The 12,044-nt window shown below is 55.0% G+C and overlaps 1 protein-coding gene across 1 annotated transcript; it reads right to left on the bottom strand.

Annotated features, from left to right (window-relative positions):
- Positions 1-1,679: 1,679 nt before the first annotated feature.
- En2 (engrailed homeobox 2) lies at positions 1,680-5,566 on the bottom strand. Its single transcript, XM_026406187.2, has 2 exons — positions 4,882-5,566; positions 1,680-1,996 (listed from the first exon to the last, which is right to left on the bottom strand). The coding sequence occupies exons 1-2, from the start codon at positions 5,564-5,566 to the stop codon at positions 1,680-1,682; spliced, it is 1,002 nt and encodes a 333-aa protein (XP_026261972.2).
- Positions 5,567-12,044: the final 6,478 nt, after the last annotated feature.

The raw sequence follows: 12,044 nt of genomic DNA, 5'->3' as shown, positions 1-12,044 counted from the left end.
ATTCATTTCTTATAAGATTATAAATATTTGATACTGAAACTGTAAAATGCACATTTTATAAACTAAAAAAAAAATTACTTCCTGCTTAAAAAGGCAAGTCATCTCATTGAGTTTCCTAAGCAGCAGATGGTTATTCACAGAATTTTAAATTACAACTCTTGTTTTTATAGTTTCCTTTTCAAAAAGGTTTACACTATTATGTACAAAATGAAACTATTGTCGCAGTGAAATAAAGAGGCTTAAGGCAAAGAGAGGAGTCCACCCCTAGTCCTCAGGGAGGCAGCCTGACCCCAGCTTGGCCATGTGCACAACCCTGGGCTGTCCCTCCTGGCCCGATGGACATTTGGACACCTTTTCCTAAAACAAACAGAAGACAGTGTGGACTTATATATAATGTGTTTGTTTATATATATATATATATGTGCCTGGTGGGGAATATATTGAATATATTTAATTTACACTGTACCACACCTTCAAAAAATAAAATGTATATTTTCTTTTAAAAAAAAAAGACAAAACATGATAGGGAATGATTATTTACACACTTTCCTCCTTCCTCTAGATCCTGGAATGTTCTTAGTTCCTTTGAAAGCCAGCATAGCCACAGGTTCCCAAACCACCGGCCCTACACATGCCTGGTGTGTGCAGACACATGCAGACACAAATATGTACACACACCCACCCACCTATCTTGGAAAAATGTTCACTCTAGCCAAAGTGGGCACTCCAAAGAAAAACGGAAAAGAAAAAAGAGGAAAGAAAAAGCACAGGAAGGCAGCCAGCTGGCCGCGCGTCCGTCCGCACGGACCTGGTCTGGTTTCAGGGCCGGGACTTGCCAATGCCGCGGGAAGCTTCACTGAGGGCCTGGGGCTGGAGAGTTGGCACTGAGACTTGCCACAGGGTTGCGGTGGGACAAGGGACAGACAGGACAGCAACACAGACGCAGACAGAAGTACATGTACGCACTGAGGTGAGCGAGAGCGTTGTGCCTCAGAGGAGGCAGGGAGAGAGACCTCAGGAGGTGGGTGAGGAGAGGCACCCTGGGAGGCTGCCGCCAGGCTGGGAGCGGGCCCTCCTGTCACCGAGGGGCAGATTCTCTTGGCTGAGACCTAGAACTGTCCAAAGACCCTGGGCATCTCCTCTCCCAGCCAGGAGAGGAGAGGGCCTGAGGTGCTGACCCAGGCTCGGAGTTTGGGGCCTCATCAAGCCAACACAAACAAAGTGGCAGAACTCATAGACCAAATAGGAGCTATTTATTCGGTTCACAGTCGTGTGAAATGCAGCAATAAAAATCTTTGGACTTCAGCAAGTTGTTTTAATTTCTTCTTCTTTTGAAATAATAATAATTAATAAAAGTGTCTGATGTCCCATAATGGAGCTTAGGGGATTAAAAAAGATGAAGCCCTAAGCAGCCCCCTTTGCAAAAAAAAAAAAAAATCATAAAATTAGCATAATCTCGTAAACACAAAAAACTCAAAAAATATTTTATAGTCAGATATTTGGGATTTTACACCACCTGTAAATTATATATACATAGAATATTGCAGTACCATACCTAATACACGATATTTTTACTATTAATGCTGGTATAATCTTTATACACTGGCCCTTTATTTAGGATTTTAAATTATTGCATTGTTTTTTGCGGCCTGAGACCTGCCCTGGCGCCGCCCGCCACCCTACTCGCTGTCCGACTTGCCCTCCTTAGCCGCTGTGGAGTGGTTGTACAGCCCCTGGGCCATGAGGTGCACGGCCAGTGTGTTCTTGTTGCCCGTGGCCTTCTTGATCTTGGCGCGCTTGTTCTGGAACCAGATCTTGATCTGAGACTCGTTGAGGCTGAGTTCCTGCGCCAGGCTCTGGCGCCGCTGCTCCGTCAGGTACCTGTTGGTCTGGAACTCCGCCTTGAGCCTCTGCAGCTGCTCAGCCGTGAAGGCCGTCCTGGGCCGCTTGTCCTCTTTGTTGGGGTTCTTCTTCTTTGGTTTTCGAGACCTGGGACCTGGGTAGGTTTGCAGGACAGAGAGAAGAGGTTATGGTCAGTCGGTAGCGACCTATGTCCTCACCCAGCAGTAAAACACCCAAGCAGCCCAGGAGAGGGCCCAAAGAATCCCCAGAGGAAAGGAAGTGACTGGCCCAGGGCCTCAAGGCTGAGCAGCCAGAGTACAGGCAGCGAGGGACCTCTGCAGGGAGGAGGCAGGTGTGGGTGTGGGGTGGGAAGGAAAGGCCATCACAAACTGAGGCTTCCAGAGGAAAGCAAAAAGCCCAAACTGTCTCCCCCCGCCAACCCCCAGTCCTTTCAGAATCTCAGACCAGGAATAAAGGGTGGGGCAGGTATGAGGGGTTAAGATTGAGAAAAGAGGGTGAGGCATGCAGAGAAAAAGGGGAACACCTCACAGGGTGCCAGGGGCAGGATGCTCCTGAGAACAGGAGGAGCCCCCTATGCCACTCTCCCGCCCGAGTCCACTCTCCCCTTACAGGACCATAGGGACCAGCGCATGCTTTCTTGGGAGGGAAAGGAACACCGAGGCCCTGGCAGCTCCTTCGTCATCCACTGCAGTTCTCCCCAGTGCCCTGTCCAGGAGAGCGCGCCTGGCCTCTGCCTGGGTGCTAACCACCATGACGACCTGTCGTCCTCATCCATTCAGGCCAGGGTACAAGGGCACAGCTGACCTTGAGCAGGTTCCAACTTCTGACCCGATCCCACCCATTCCTCCCACAGAGTTGTCGCCCTTTAGGGAGGGGTGGTGGGTAGAGGCAAGGTCCCCAGACCTGGCCACTGGAGGTAGAGGGTGACAGGAGCAAAGGGAAGCAGCTGAAGCTCAGCTCAGGAGGTTCCTGGGGAGGGCAAGGTCGGCTAGGCCACTGGTGGAAGTGGTGGCCTTCGGGGGTTCCTCCGTCTGTGAGGCGTCAACTTTGGAGACCCCTTCCTTTGCAGGAAGAGGCTGGAGAGGGCAGCCCCGGCTCTGCTCAGGGCCAGGAAGTGCCCCGACTGTGCAGCAGAGGCACAGTCTAGGAGGCAGCCAGGACTGCACCTCGGCAGAGTTGGAGGGTGTACAGGGCAAGCAGGGCCCACCCCAGTCAGGCACCAGCTGGGAACTCAAGGTGGGCAGAAGAACTCCCTCTGCCATGGGAGCCATGCACTCTCTCCAGGAGGCAAAACCCAAAGAGGGGACTCTGGGCAGAAGAGGGAAGCCGAGGGCGGTTCACCAACTCCCAGTTAGTTGTAAAACACACCCACACCCGCACCATCTGCCCATCACTGTCCCACTTTCCTGGAGGGCGGGCGAGGGCTCTGCTCTGGCTTTGATGCGGGTGCGGATTCAGGGAGGAAAGCCCAGCCCGAAGGGCCCGTGAAGGGGCGAGAAGAATGGGAGACTGCAGGAGCGCCTCGGGAGACCCCGCGCCGCCTCCACCGACCCAGCATCGCTTTCCTGGATCGAGTTCTGGGGTTCCGTTTCTCCTCTCACCTCCCAAAGCACACTTCCTGTCCCCCAAACTCCTCTGGTCGAGTTGCGATTGTCGCCTACACAAAACAGTCTCGAAAAGACAGTGTTTTGTGGAAAGAAAACCTCCTTAAAAAATCACAATTTTTAGTTCCCTTTTCTGTCTTGATTTTTCTTTCAAAAGGCAAACACGGATTCCTGGAAATAGAACCAAACCTCTGCAAAAGCCCCCTCTCAGTCCTTTCTTTTTAAGCGCCCAGGAACAGAAACGCTCCAGGAAGGGTGGGAAGGCAGGCGGGATTGTTCAAGCCCAGCAAAGCCAGCGATTGGGGTCGCTCCGCTGGCCGCCCAGGCCTGGCCCGGCAGGGATCCTGCGCGGGCGTTGCACAAAGCCCGGCCGGCTCCTGGCCGACCGACATTGTGAGCCTATATGTTAATTAAATATTAACAAAGGAGGGAGGCGAGAACAATGGAGCAAATTTCAGGTCTAGCTGGAGAAATTTGGATTTAATCAAAAAAACCAGACACATACACATTTCTGCAGGAAGGAGCTGAAGGGTGACCAAGTGTTCCTGAGATTTGGATAAAGGACTCCTGCAAAATAGTTGAGGGTTGGGGGCAGAGCAGTTCTGCTGCCAGCTGGGGACAAATGGAGCCCTCTCCTGATGGTACTTCCCAGCCCAATACCCGCATGCAATGCAGCTAATGATTTCTACAAGGAAAAGGACTTAGCTTTTTTAAATCAAACGGCTCTATGAAAACTATATCCCATACCTCTGCACACCCCCTAACGTTGTGTCTTTCCCACTCCTGGCAGAGCCAGGAAACCCTCTGAGAAGGTCCCCACTTTGAGACAATCACAGATGCCACATAGTTGGGGACAGTTGTGTATCCCTGCTCTGTGTGGGAAGGCAGATGGCAAATAAGGGCCAGCAAAGGGGAGAGGGAGCCCCTGTTTTCATCCCTCCCTCAGCTTGTCCTTCTTCCTCTCCCCTGGTCAGCTAGGCAGAAGGCACCGAATTGGGAGGAGCCCTTTCTTCTGTGACTACACCTGGGGTAACTGGGGGTAACTGGGACGTCCTGATTGGGACCGAGTTGGAACCTGGGGGAAGGGGTTGAGAGTGCGGCCCTCTGGGCCTGTCTTCCAGCTACCCCTGTTCCCATCAAATTGGGGGAACACGGGGCAACTTGGATTTGCGGGGGCTGGGGGTCTAGAGAGGGGGTGGGAAGAAAAACAGAAGGCCTCTTTAGCTTCTGCCATCCTAAGGGAGTCTATTTGGAATCAAGCCTGTTCCCGCTGCCTGGCCGCTGCCCAGGCCAGCCTGAACCGTGTCGCTGGGCATGTGTATGGAGAGGAGGGTAAGTTTCCTCGCCAGGGCCGCCCCTGCATCCCGCTGGTCTCCCCCAGGACCGGCTGGGGCACCGAGTCTCACGGGCTCACCTGAAGAAGGCCGGTCGGAGTAGCGCGTGCAGTAGACCCAGGCCGGCCAGAGCATGGGCTGCGTGCCCAGGTTGGCGCTGGCCTGAGAGCTGTCCGAGTCTGAGCTCACCGACAGGTCGCCGCCGCCTAAGCCTCGGGACTTTAGCGCCCCGTCCAGGGAGCCTCCGGGGTCGCCGCTTTTCTTGGCGCCACCGTGCAGGGAGAGCGTCTTGGAGCCGCCTTCTCCATCTCCCGGGGAGTCGCCGCCACTAGTGGGTAGCGGCCCTCCGGCGCCCGGCGCGCAGGGCGGGTTTTGCCGGGACTCCCTGGTGCCGGTTCCCAGGAGCTGCTCTGCGCCGCCCGAGCCTCCGACTCCCTCCGCGCCTCCCGCGCCGCCTTCGTTGCCGGATCCGCCGACTCTTCCTCCGCCCACGCCCACGCAGCTCGTCCCCGCATCCTTTCGCCGGCCGAACTCTGGCCGCAGGATATTGTCGATGAAGAAGTTGGTGATGCGGTGCGGGTGCTGGTGATTGCCTGGCGCCTGCAAGACCGCGGGCAACATCAGAGCCCGCCGGCGGCCGGTATCGGAGTCGCTGGGGCTGCTACCGCCGCCGCCTGAGCCGCCGCTAGGGCTGGACTCCGGCTGCCGCTGCCCCTCCGCCGCCGCCGCCGCCGCTTCGCTGGGCTTGGGATCATTCTCCTCCATGCTTCACCGTAAATCCCAAAAAGGCTCTCCTGGGACCCTCCTCCAAAGAAACCTTCGGCCCTCCCGCGGCGCACTGAGAGACCCTAGTGCTCCTGCCCCAACGAGTCTTCTGAGGGTGTGCGCGGCGGCCACAGCCAGGGCTAGGGTCTTAGGAATCAGCGGCTGCGCTCGGAGAGGAGCCACGTTCGAATCCACGAGTTGGGTTAGAAAATACCAAGAGTGTTCCTCTCGCCAGGATGCCGGGAGATTCAAAAGAAGCAGGTCCTTGTCTTTGCAGAGCACCCCGTTCCAGAGAGTCACAATCGTCCTGTGGGGATCCGGCTCCGCGCTCCTCCACACGTCCAGCTGCTTTGGGCTCCGGCGCCGCCGCCTGGGCCGCCCCGGGCTAGAGCTGCGCTCATGCAGGCAGCACGCTCCCCCGCACTCACGCCCGCCAGGGCCAGCTCCGGCTGCAGCCGCCGCCGGGCCGTCTCCACCCGCGCGCCCCGGCCGGCCCTCGAGGGTGCGCGGCGCGAGCGCTTAACGCGCCCGCCGCCGCCAGCACGCACATGGAGGCCCGCGGGCCCGCGCTGCGCTCGGCCGGCCTCGGAGCCCCCTCCACACGGCCGCCGCCCCGCTGCGGGCCGGGGCGCCCCACCGGCGTGCGGCTGCGCCCCCGCCGAACCCCGCCGAGCTCCGCGGCCCGAGTCGCATGGGTGAGGGGCGGGAGGCGCGGGCCGGGCCAAGCCGGGCTGGGCCTCCCGCGCTCCCTCGCCGTCTGCGCGCCCTCGCCGCCTCGGCCTCCGCGCGGGCTTAGGAAATTTCCAGGCCACTTAGCGCAACCTGAGACACTTTCACTCTGGATTTTTGTTCTTATTTTTAACAGAGCCCCCTCGAGTGACGTCGCGGGCCGGTCTCCTGGACACGTGCCTCGGGCCAATGGCCGCAGCGCCACGCACCCACGTGACACGCCGGCGGCCGCAGGGTGACAGGAGCCGCCTGCTGCCCCTCCCCCGCCACCTCCTCCCTCCCCCCCTTAAAGTGGCCGCGTTCTCTGGCTCCTGGCGCAGAAACCCCCGACCCAGAAAGACACCCCCCCCCAACAAGTCCTCTGCGCGCGCTCGCGTTTCGCCTGTCTCTTCTTGGTTCAGGAATCCGGGGAAACCTACGACAGCCTGGCCAGGTCACCCTGGTGCGTATTTGTGGACACACGCTGGAAGACTGCTATTTTTAACATTTCCATATTGTTTACCGTGGGGAGAAATCCCACAATTCCTTGCACAAAATGCATAAATAATATTAAATGAGCTGCTGTGATACAAAGGGACTTTTGTAGTCCGCTTTCTTTGCTGGTGGAGAGGAAAATTATCACTTACGTTTGAATTTGGTAACCCGGCAGCATCCCTTCTTAAACGCAGGGCGGGTGAGCAGGACACTCCTCCTGCAGACACTCTAAATGTGCGTACGTGTGCGTGTGCAGGGAGGCGCGTGCATGCGGTAGGATCGTACCCGGCGACGCGAGTCCTCTGGAAGCACGCACGGATCCGCAGCAGCGCGGGCATACGGTTTGGGACGCCGTTCATGGAAAGAGAAATAAATGAGCATAGACGGTTATCACGAAATCTATTTTGGAAAGAAGAGGAGAGCTGATTCTTCGCCCACCCTCTCAAAACCATTGGGAGGGAAAATACTCCGGAGGGCAGCTGCCCCCGCAATTCTGGTCTGGTCCAATCAGTCGGGTAGAGTCCCTCCACTCACCTCACACAACGACTGGGCTACCAGACAGTTCACCTCATTTTCTTTGTCTTAAAAATCCTTTAAACTAGTGTCGCAGGAAAGTAGGGTCAATTTGAAAGGAGACTAGGAATCTGATGGCAGGGCGGGGCCGGGTTGTCTCCCTGCTTTCTTCTTTATCCCCTTCTAAACTCCCTCCGGCTGCTGTCCGAAGGTTCAACTCACACTGCTTTTTCCTCTTCTCTTCCCCCTCCTCCCTCGGGCGCCTTCCTGTTTGCTCTTCTCTCCCCACCGAACACTCCTGTTAGCTCAGGCTCGCCTGTCCATCATTTAAAATGTATTTTTATGGAAATTTGTGAACTTTGAGAAACATCGAAAATGGCAGCTCTGAGGGTGCAGGAGTGCCAGTACAATGAAAGTGCTCTGGGTGGACCAGCATCGGGAGGGCAGCAGAGGGAGACCCCAGCCTGGCTTCTCAGGGTGGACTGGCCCTGGGTGCCCACCTTAACAGAGTTCCAAGCTGGGGCAGTCAGCAGGAAGCTGACAGGCCCTAAGTGAAGGGCGAGGATGGGGCAAGTAGCCCCCATGCCAGGCAGTGAGACCTGCAGGGCCCTGATCAGGCTTGAGAGTTGTGCCCTAGCCCTGCTCTTCTCAAGCCCACACCCAGCAACTGTCAGTCTGCACCCACTCTGCCCACAGGAAGGCTTCAGGGTGTTGGCAGGGGTGGGGCAGGAAGCAACAGTTCCCAAAGTGCTGCTCCCATAGGGGCTGATGAGTGGAAGTCCTGTGTTGGGTCCCCGACTCTGAAGGTGGCCTGTGGGTGAGTGGGCTCTGGATGTAGATAGGTGCCTCACTCTTCTCTTGAGGTGACCTCCACTTCCATTCCTGCTTCTCCACTTTTCTCACTGGAGCGGTCTTTCCCAGAGTTTTTGGCTAGGCACATGCCTCATAGGCATACTCCCTGGGTGTTACATAAATGAAACCCCATAACTCGACTTGCCTCTAGGAAAATGGAGCTCGTCAGGATGTGTAGAACATCTATAACACATGCTTAGACTGGGGGGGGGGTTCTGCCAACTCATAGGACTGTAATCACCCGGCCAGGGAAGGTCTCCTGACAGTGCACTGTGGAGGAAAGACCTAGAGCTGTGTGCTCCCCACGAAGCCATCCCAGGTTGATTTCTCCGCCTGTCCCACGAAAAGCAATTAGGTGGTGTCCTGACAAGTATTGTTTTATTTTCTTGGGGAACTTTGCCTCTGATAGATAGCCTTGGCATTAGATGAGCCCAAGGTGCTGGACTTCAGTTGTGCTCAGTTGTGCTCTCTTGTGCTCTCCGATTCTAGTTGTAACATAAACTCCCCCAAGCAGTGCTCTCTGCGGCAGACCTGGCCTGTCTGTGGCTGTGGTCCAGGGGCTCCAGGCTGTACTGTCAGGCTGAGTCAGGGAGGAAGTGGCGTTGCTAGGTTATTTCAGGGAAAAGAGAGGTGGGAGGTGTTTGGGTGGGGGGAACCAAAGGAACAAGGAGCCGGGAATTAGAGGAGGGTGTGGAGCCACCCAAAGCAGGCCCCCAAATGAAAATACTTCGGGGAAGAGTGATGCTCAAGAATGGGCACCATCCAAAAGCCGAGGGGGGTGTAGGATGAAGCTTGCCACCCAAGGGCTGGAGGTTCCTAAGTCTCCCCAACAGGAATCTCTAGGAGCTGTTTCTGGAAGTCTCTAAAATATGCTTGAGGTCCAGCCCTGGTCTCCTCCTCCTTCTGGGAGAGGGCTTGCTTTCTGAGGAGGCCGAGGTTCCGGGCACAGTTAGCGGAGCTGGGGTGCCAATTATAGCTGCCCCTGGGCCCTGGGCCCTGCACCAGGCTTGCGGTGCTCCTCGGCCTTCTGCCGAGAATGGCCGCCGCCCTTGCCTCTCAGTGAGACCAACGAACATCGGACATTTGTTTCTCCTCTAAGGGACCGTGAAGCTCTAGCCCCTCAAATCCGTTTCCCTTCCACCCAGAGCGGGGACCGGGAGCAAGCCCGCAAGCCACCCGCTTACGCAGAACTCTCCTCCACGTTTGTGCACCAGCTGCACAAAGAGGGGCTGGGAGGGCACAAAGGGGAAGCAGGCGTCCACATACCCAGTACTTAGTGGCGCCGACGCTGGTGCTGCAAATGGAACCCCAGCGCCAGGCTGCCATACCCAAAGTGCTGGGTGCCTGGCTCCGGATCCAGCTTTCTTGAAAGAAAGCCTGAAGAGGGTGACTTTCCCATCCTCCCACGCCCCGCGCTTCCCTGGATTCTCTAGATCGTTATAGGGACAGTAGGAAATATCGAAAGCACCGAGAGCGTCTTTCGCTCCGGAGGCTCCTGGGCACTTGCTTGGTAGAAACGCCCAACAGTTGCAGAAAGCGAAATCTTGATTCCAGAAAATCCGGACCAAGCCAGCTCTGTGCCCTGGCCCGGGGCTGAGCCCCAAACCCCTGGGTCCTGGGCGCCTGGCAGGCAGTTGATGCCGAAACGAGGCTGCCTGGGACTGTCACTGGTCTGCAGACAATGGCAAAAACGAAGTGGGGCAGAGAGGCAGGGCATGGTCTGGCAGGAGCAGTGGGCACTGAGGTTGCCTGTTTACTCACCTGTGAACCAAGGACAGGCCCACAGACTGCTGCGGACGGACTTGGACTGGGATCAGAAACCCCTACTGAATAGAGGAAAGAAGAAAGGGAAGAGACCTGGGAGTGTCATGGGGACTGGGTATGCACACACCCGCCCTTCCTGGGCCCTTCTTCTTTCACCCGGGCTTGCCAGGCTCACCAAGCTGTGCTGGCAAAAATGTTAGGTCAGTTTTTCCTGCTGAGACTAGGCTGGGGAGGGCAGCCTGCAGCCTGTCTCTCAGCCAGCCCTGCAGCATGGCTGGATGGTCTGTGCTCTCTGGGTTTGGGGAAGGGAGGGGGCCAGGCACCTACTAGGGAAGCCCTCCTGTCCCAGCCACAGGGAAAGGACCTCTCTTGACACTTAGCCCCCGTGTGGCCAGGGAGAGCCAGGGGATGCCCACAAATGGGCATATATCCACTGCTGGACAGAAAGGATCAGAAACCTCTTTTTTTTTTTTTTTTTCCTCCTCAAGAGACATGCTTCTGAGAAGAATGTGAAAACAGCCTCCTCTTTTTGTGCTAGAAAGCCCACACCTAAACTAAGTCCTCCCTCAGCCACCACCCAGGACCCCTGGGCAGGCTGGTGGGGGGGATCTGACTTGCCTGTCCCCTTTCCTTTCCCCCTGTTTTACTGCTGGTCTTCATCCTGATAAAACTTGGACCCCTACAGAAGCTGGACCCACTTCCCCTGAAAGTGAACACACCTACATTCTGGCATCTGGTGAGGGAGTCTCGCTGCATCTTCCAGCAGGTGTCATGGGTCGGGGGTTCAGACTGCTCCAATTCCTTAAGACCTCAACTTTAAGGAAAATGCCCCACCCCCATTGTAGCCACCCAGAAGAAAGTGGCTCTCCCAAGAAATCCAGGGTTGAATAAGTAAACTTAGTTTGCAAAGGGATTTGAAGTGTGGCCTTTAGGGCTTGAGCTGGCTTAGCACACCAAAACAGGAAGAACATCTAAAGGGTGGAGAGCTTTGAAAAAATTAGTACCTTCTGTAATCTTACAGCTGTTTATAGCGGGGAGAAATTCTAGTGTCTACCCACCATCTTCCTTTTGATCTTGCGGGGGTGGGGGGGGACACGATGTTAAAAAGAAGCTCCTGAAACACTGCTTTACCTAATAAAATATGAGGTTTCTTTTCTCCTCTTTCTGTCCCTAAAGACCACAAGTGACACAGAGGCAAGCATAGCGTGAACTCATACAGGCTGACTTTCCACATTTTGTGAAATATTATCTGGGGGGCTGGACCCATCCAGAATTTTAGGTTAGTGCAGGTTTACATCAGAACATTTGGATCAGTCCAGCCAAACTATTACAGATAGTGAATAACCAGTTAGGATAGGTTTCACAAAAGGAAAACAATATCTAAACAACCTCGCCACCCCCAATATCAGCACCAATTGAAGAGTGTTCAGTGAGGAGAACTCTACTGTTGAGCTGTATACTGAATAACTTGGGGGGAAGATAGGGCTTTTAAATGCATAAACTAAAACAATATAATGAGCTGGGCTCATGTCTGTAAGCCCACTGGCTGGGGAGGCTGTGGGAGGAGGATTGCAAGTTCAAAGCCAGTCTCAGCAACTCAGTGAGCCCCTGTCTCAAAATAAAATTAAAAAAGGGCTGGGGATGTGGCTCAGTGGTTAAGCACGTCTGGGTTCAATCCCTGGTACCAAAAAACAACAAACAACAAAAACAAAACAAATAATCTAATGGATTTCTTTTTTATCAAATAGAAATAGTCACCTTTATGTATAAGGTGACTAAATTGTGAATTAAATTCAGACAACCCTCACATTTGATTAAATTATTGATCGATTCTTCTGAGTTCAACAAGGTTGGTCATTTCTTTAGCTTGAGTATCTCTGATTGGCATACATTCCCAGATGTGTAATATGTGTGTGTGGGGGGGACCCCTGCACCCGGTCAGTTGGAACATTAACTATAGAAGCTCACTGGAGTTGTGCTCCTAAAGTCCATCGAACTTTAGGAGCACAAAGCCTCAGTATGTCACTAATGACCTTCATGCACGTACACTTGGATGGGCTCTGGTGTCACACCCACATCGGGGGCTCCTGTCCTTAGTGTTCACCAAGGCCCACATCGCTCTTCCCTGGACAGCCATCCCATGTCA

The sequence above is a fragment of the Urocitellus parryii genome, chromosome 3 (genome assembly GCF_045843805.1).
Source record: "Urocitellus parryii isolate mUroPar1 chromosome 3, mUroPar1.hap1, whole genome shotgun sequence".
Lineage (NCBI taxonomy): Eukaryota > Metazoa > Chordata > Mammalia > Rodentia > Sciuridae > Urocitellus > Urocitellus parryii.
This window is presented reverse-complemented; position numbering and strand designations above follow the sequence as displayed.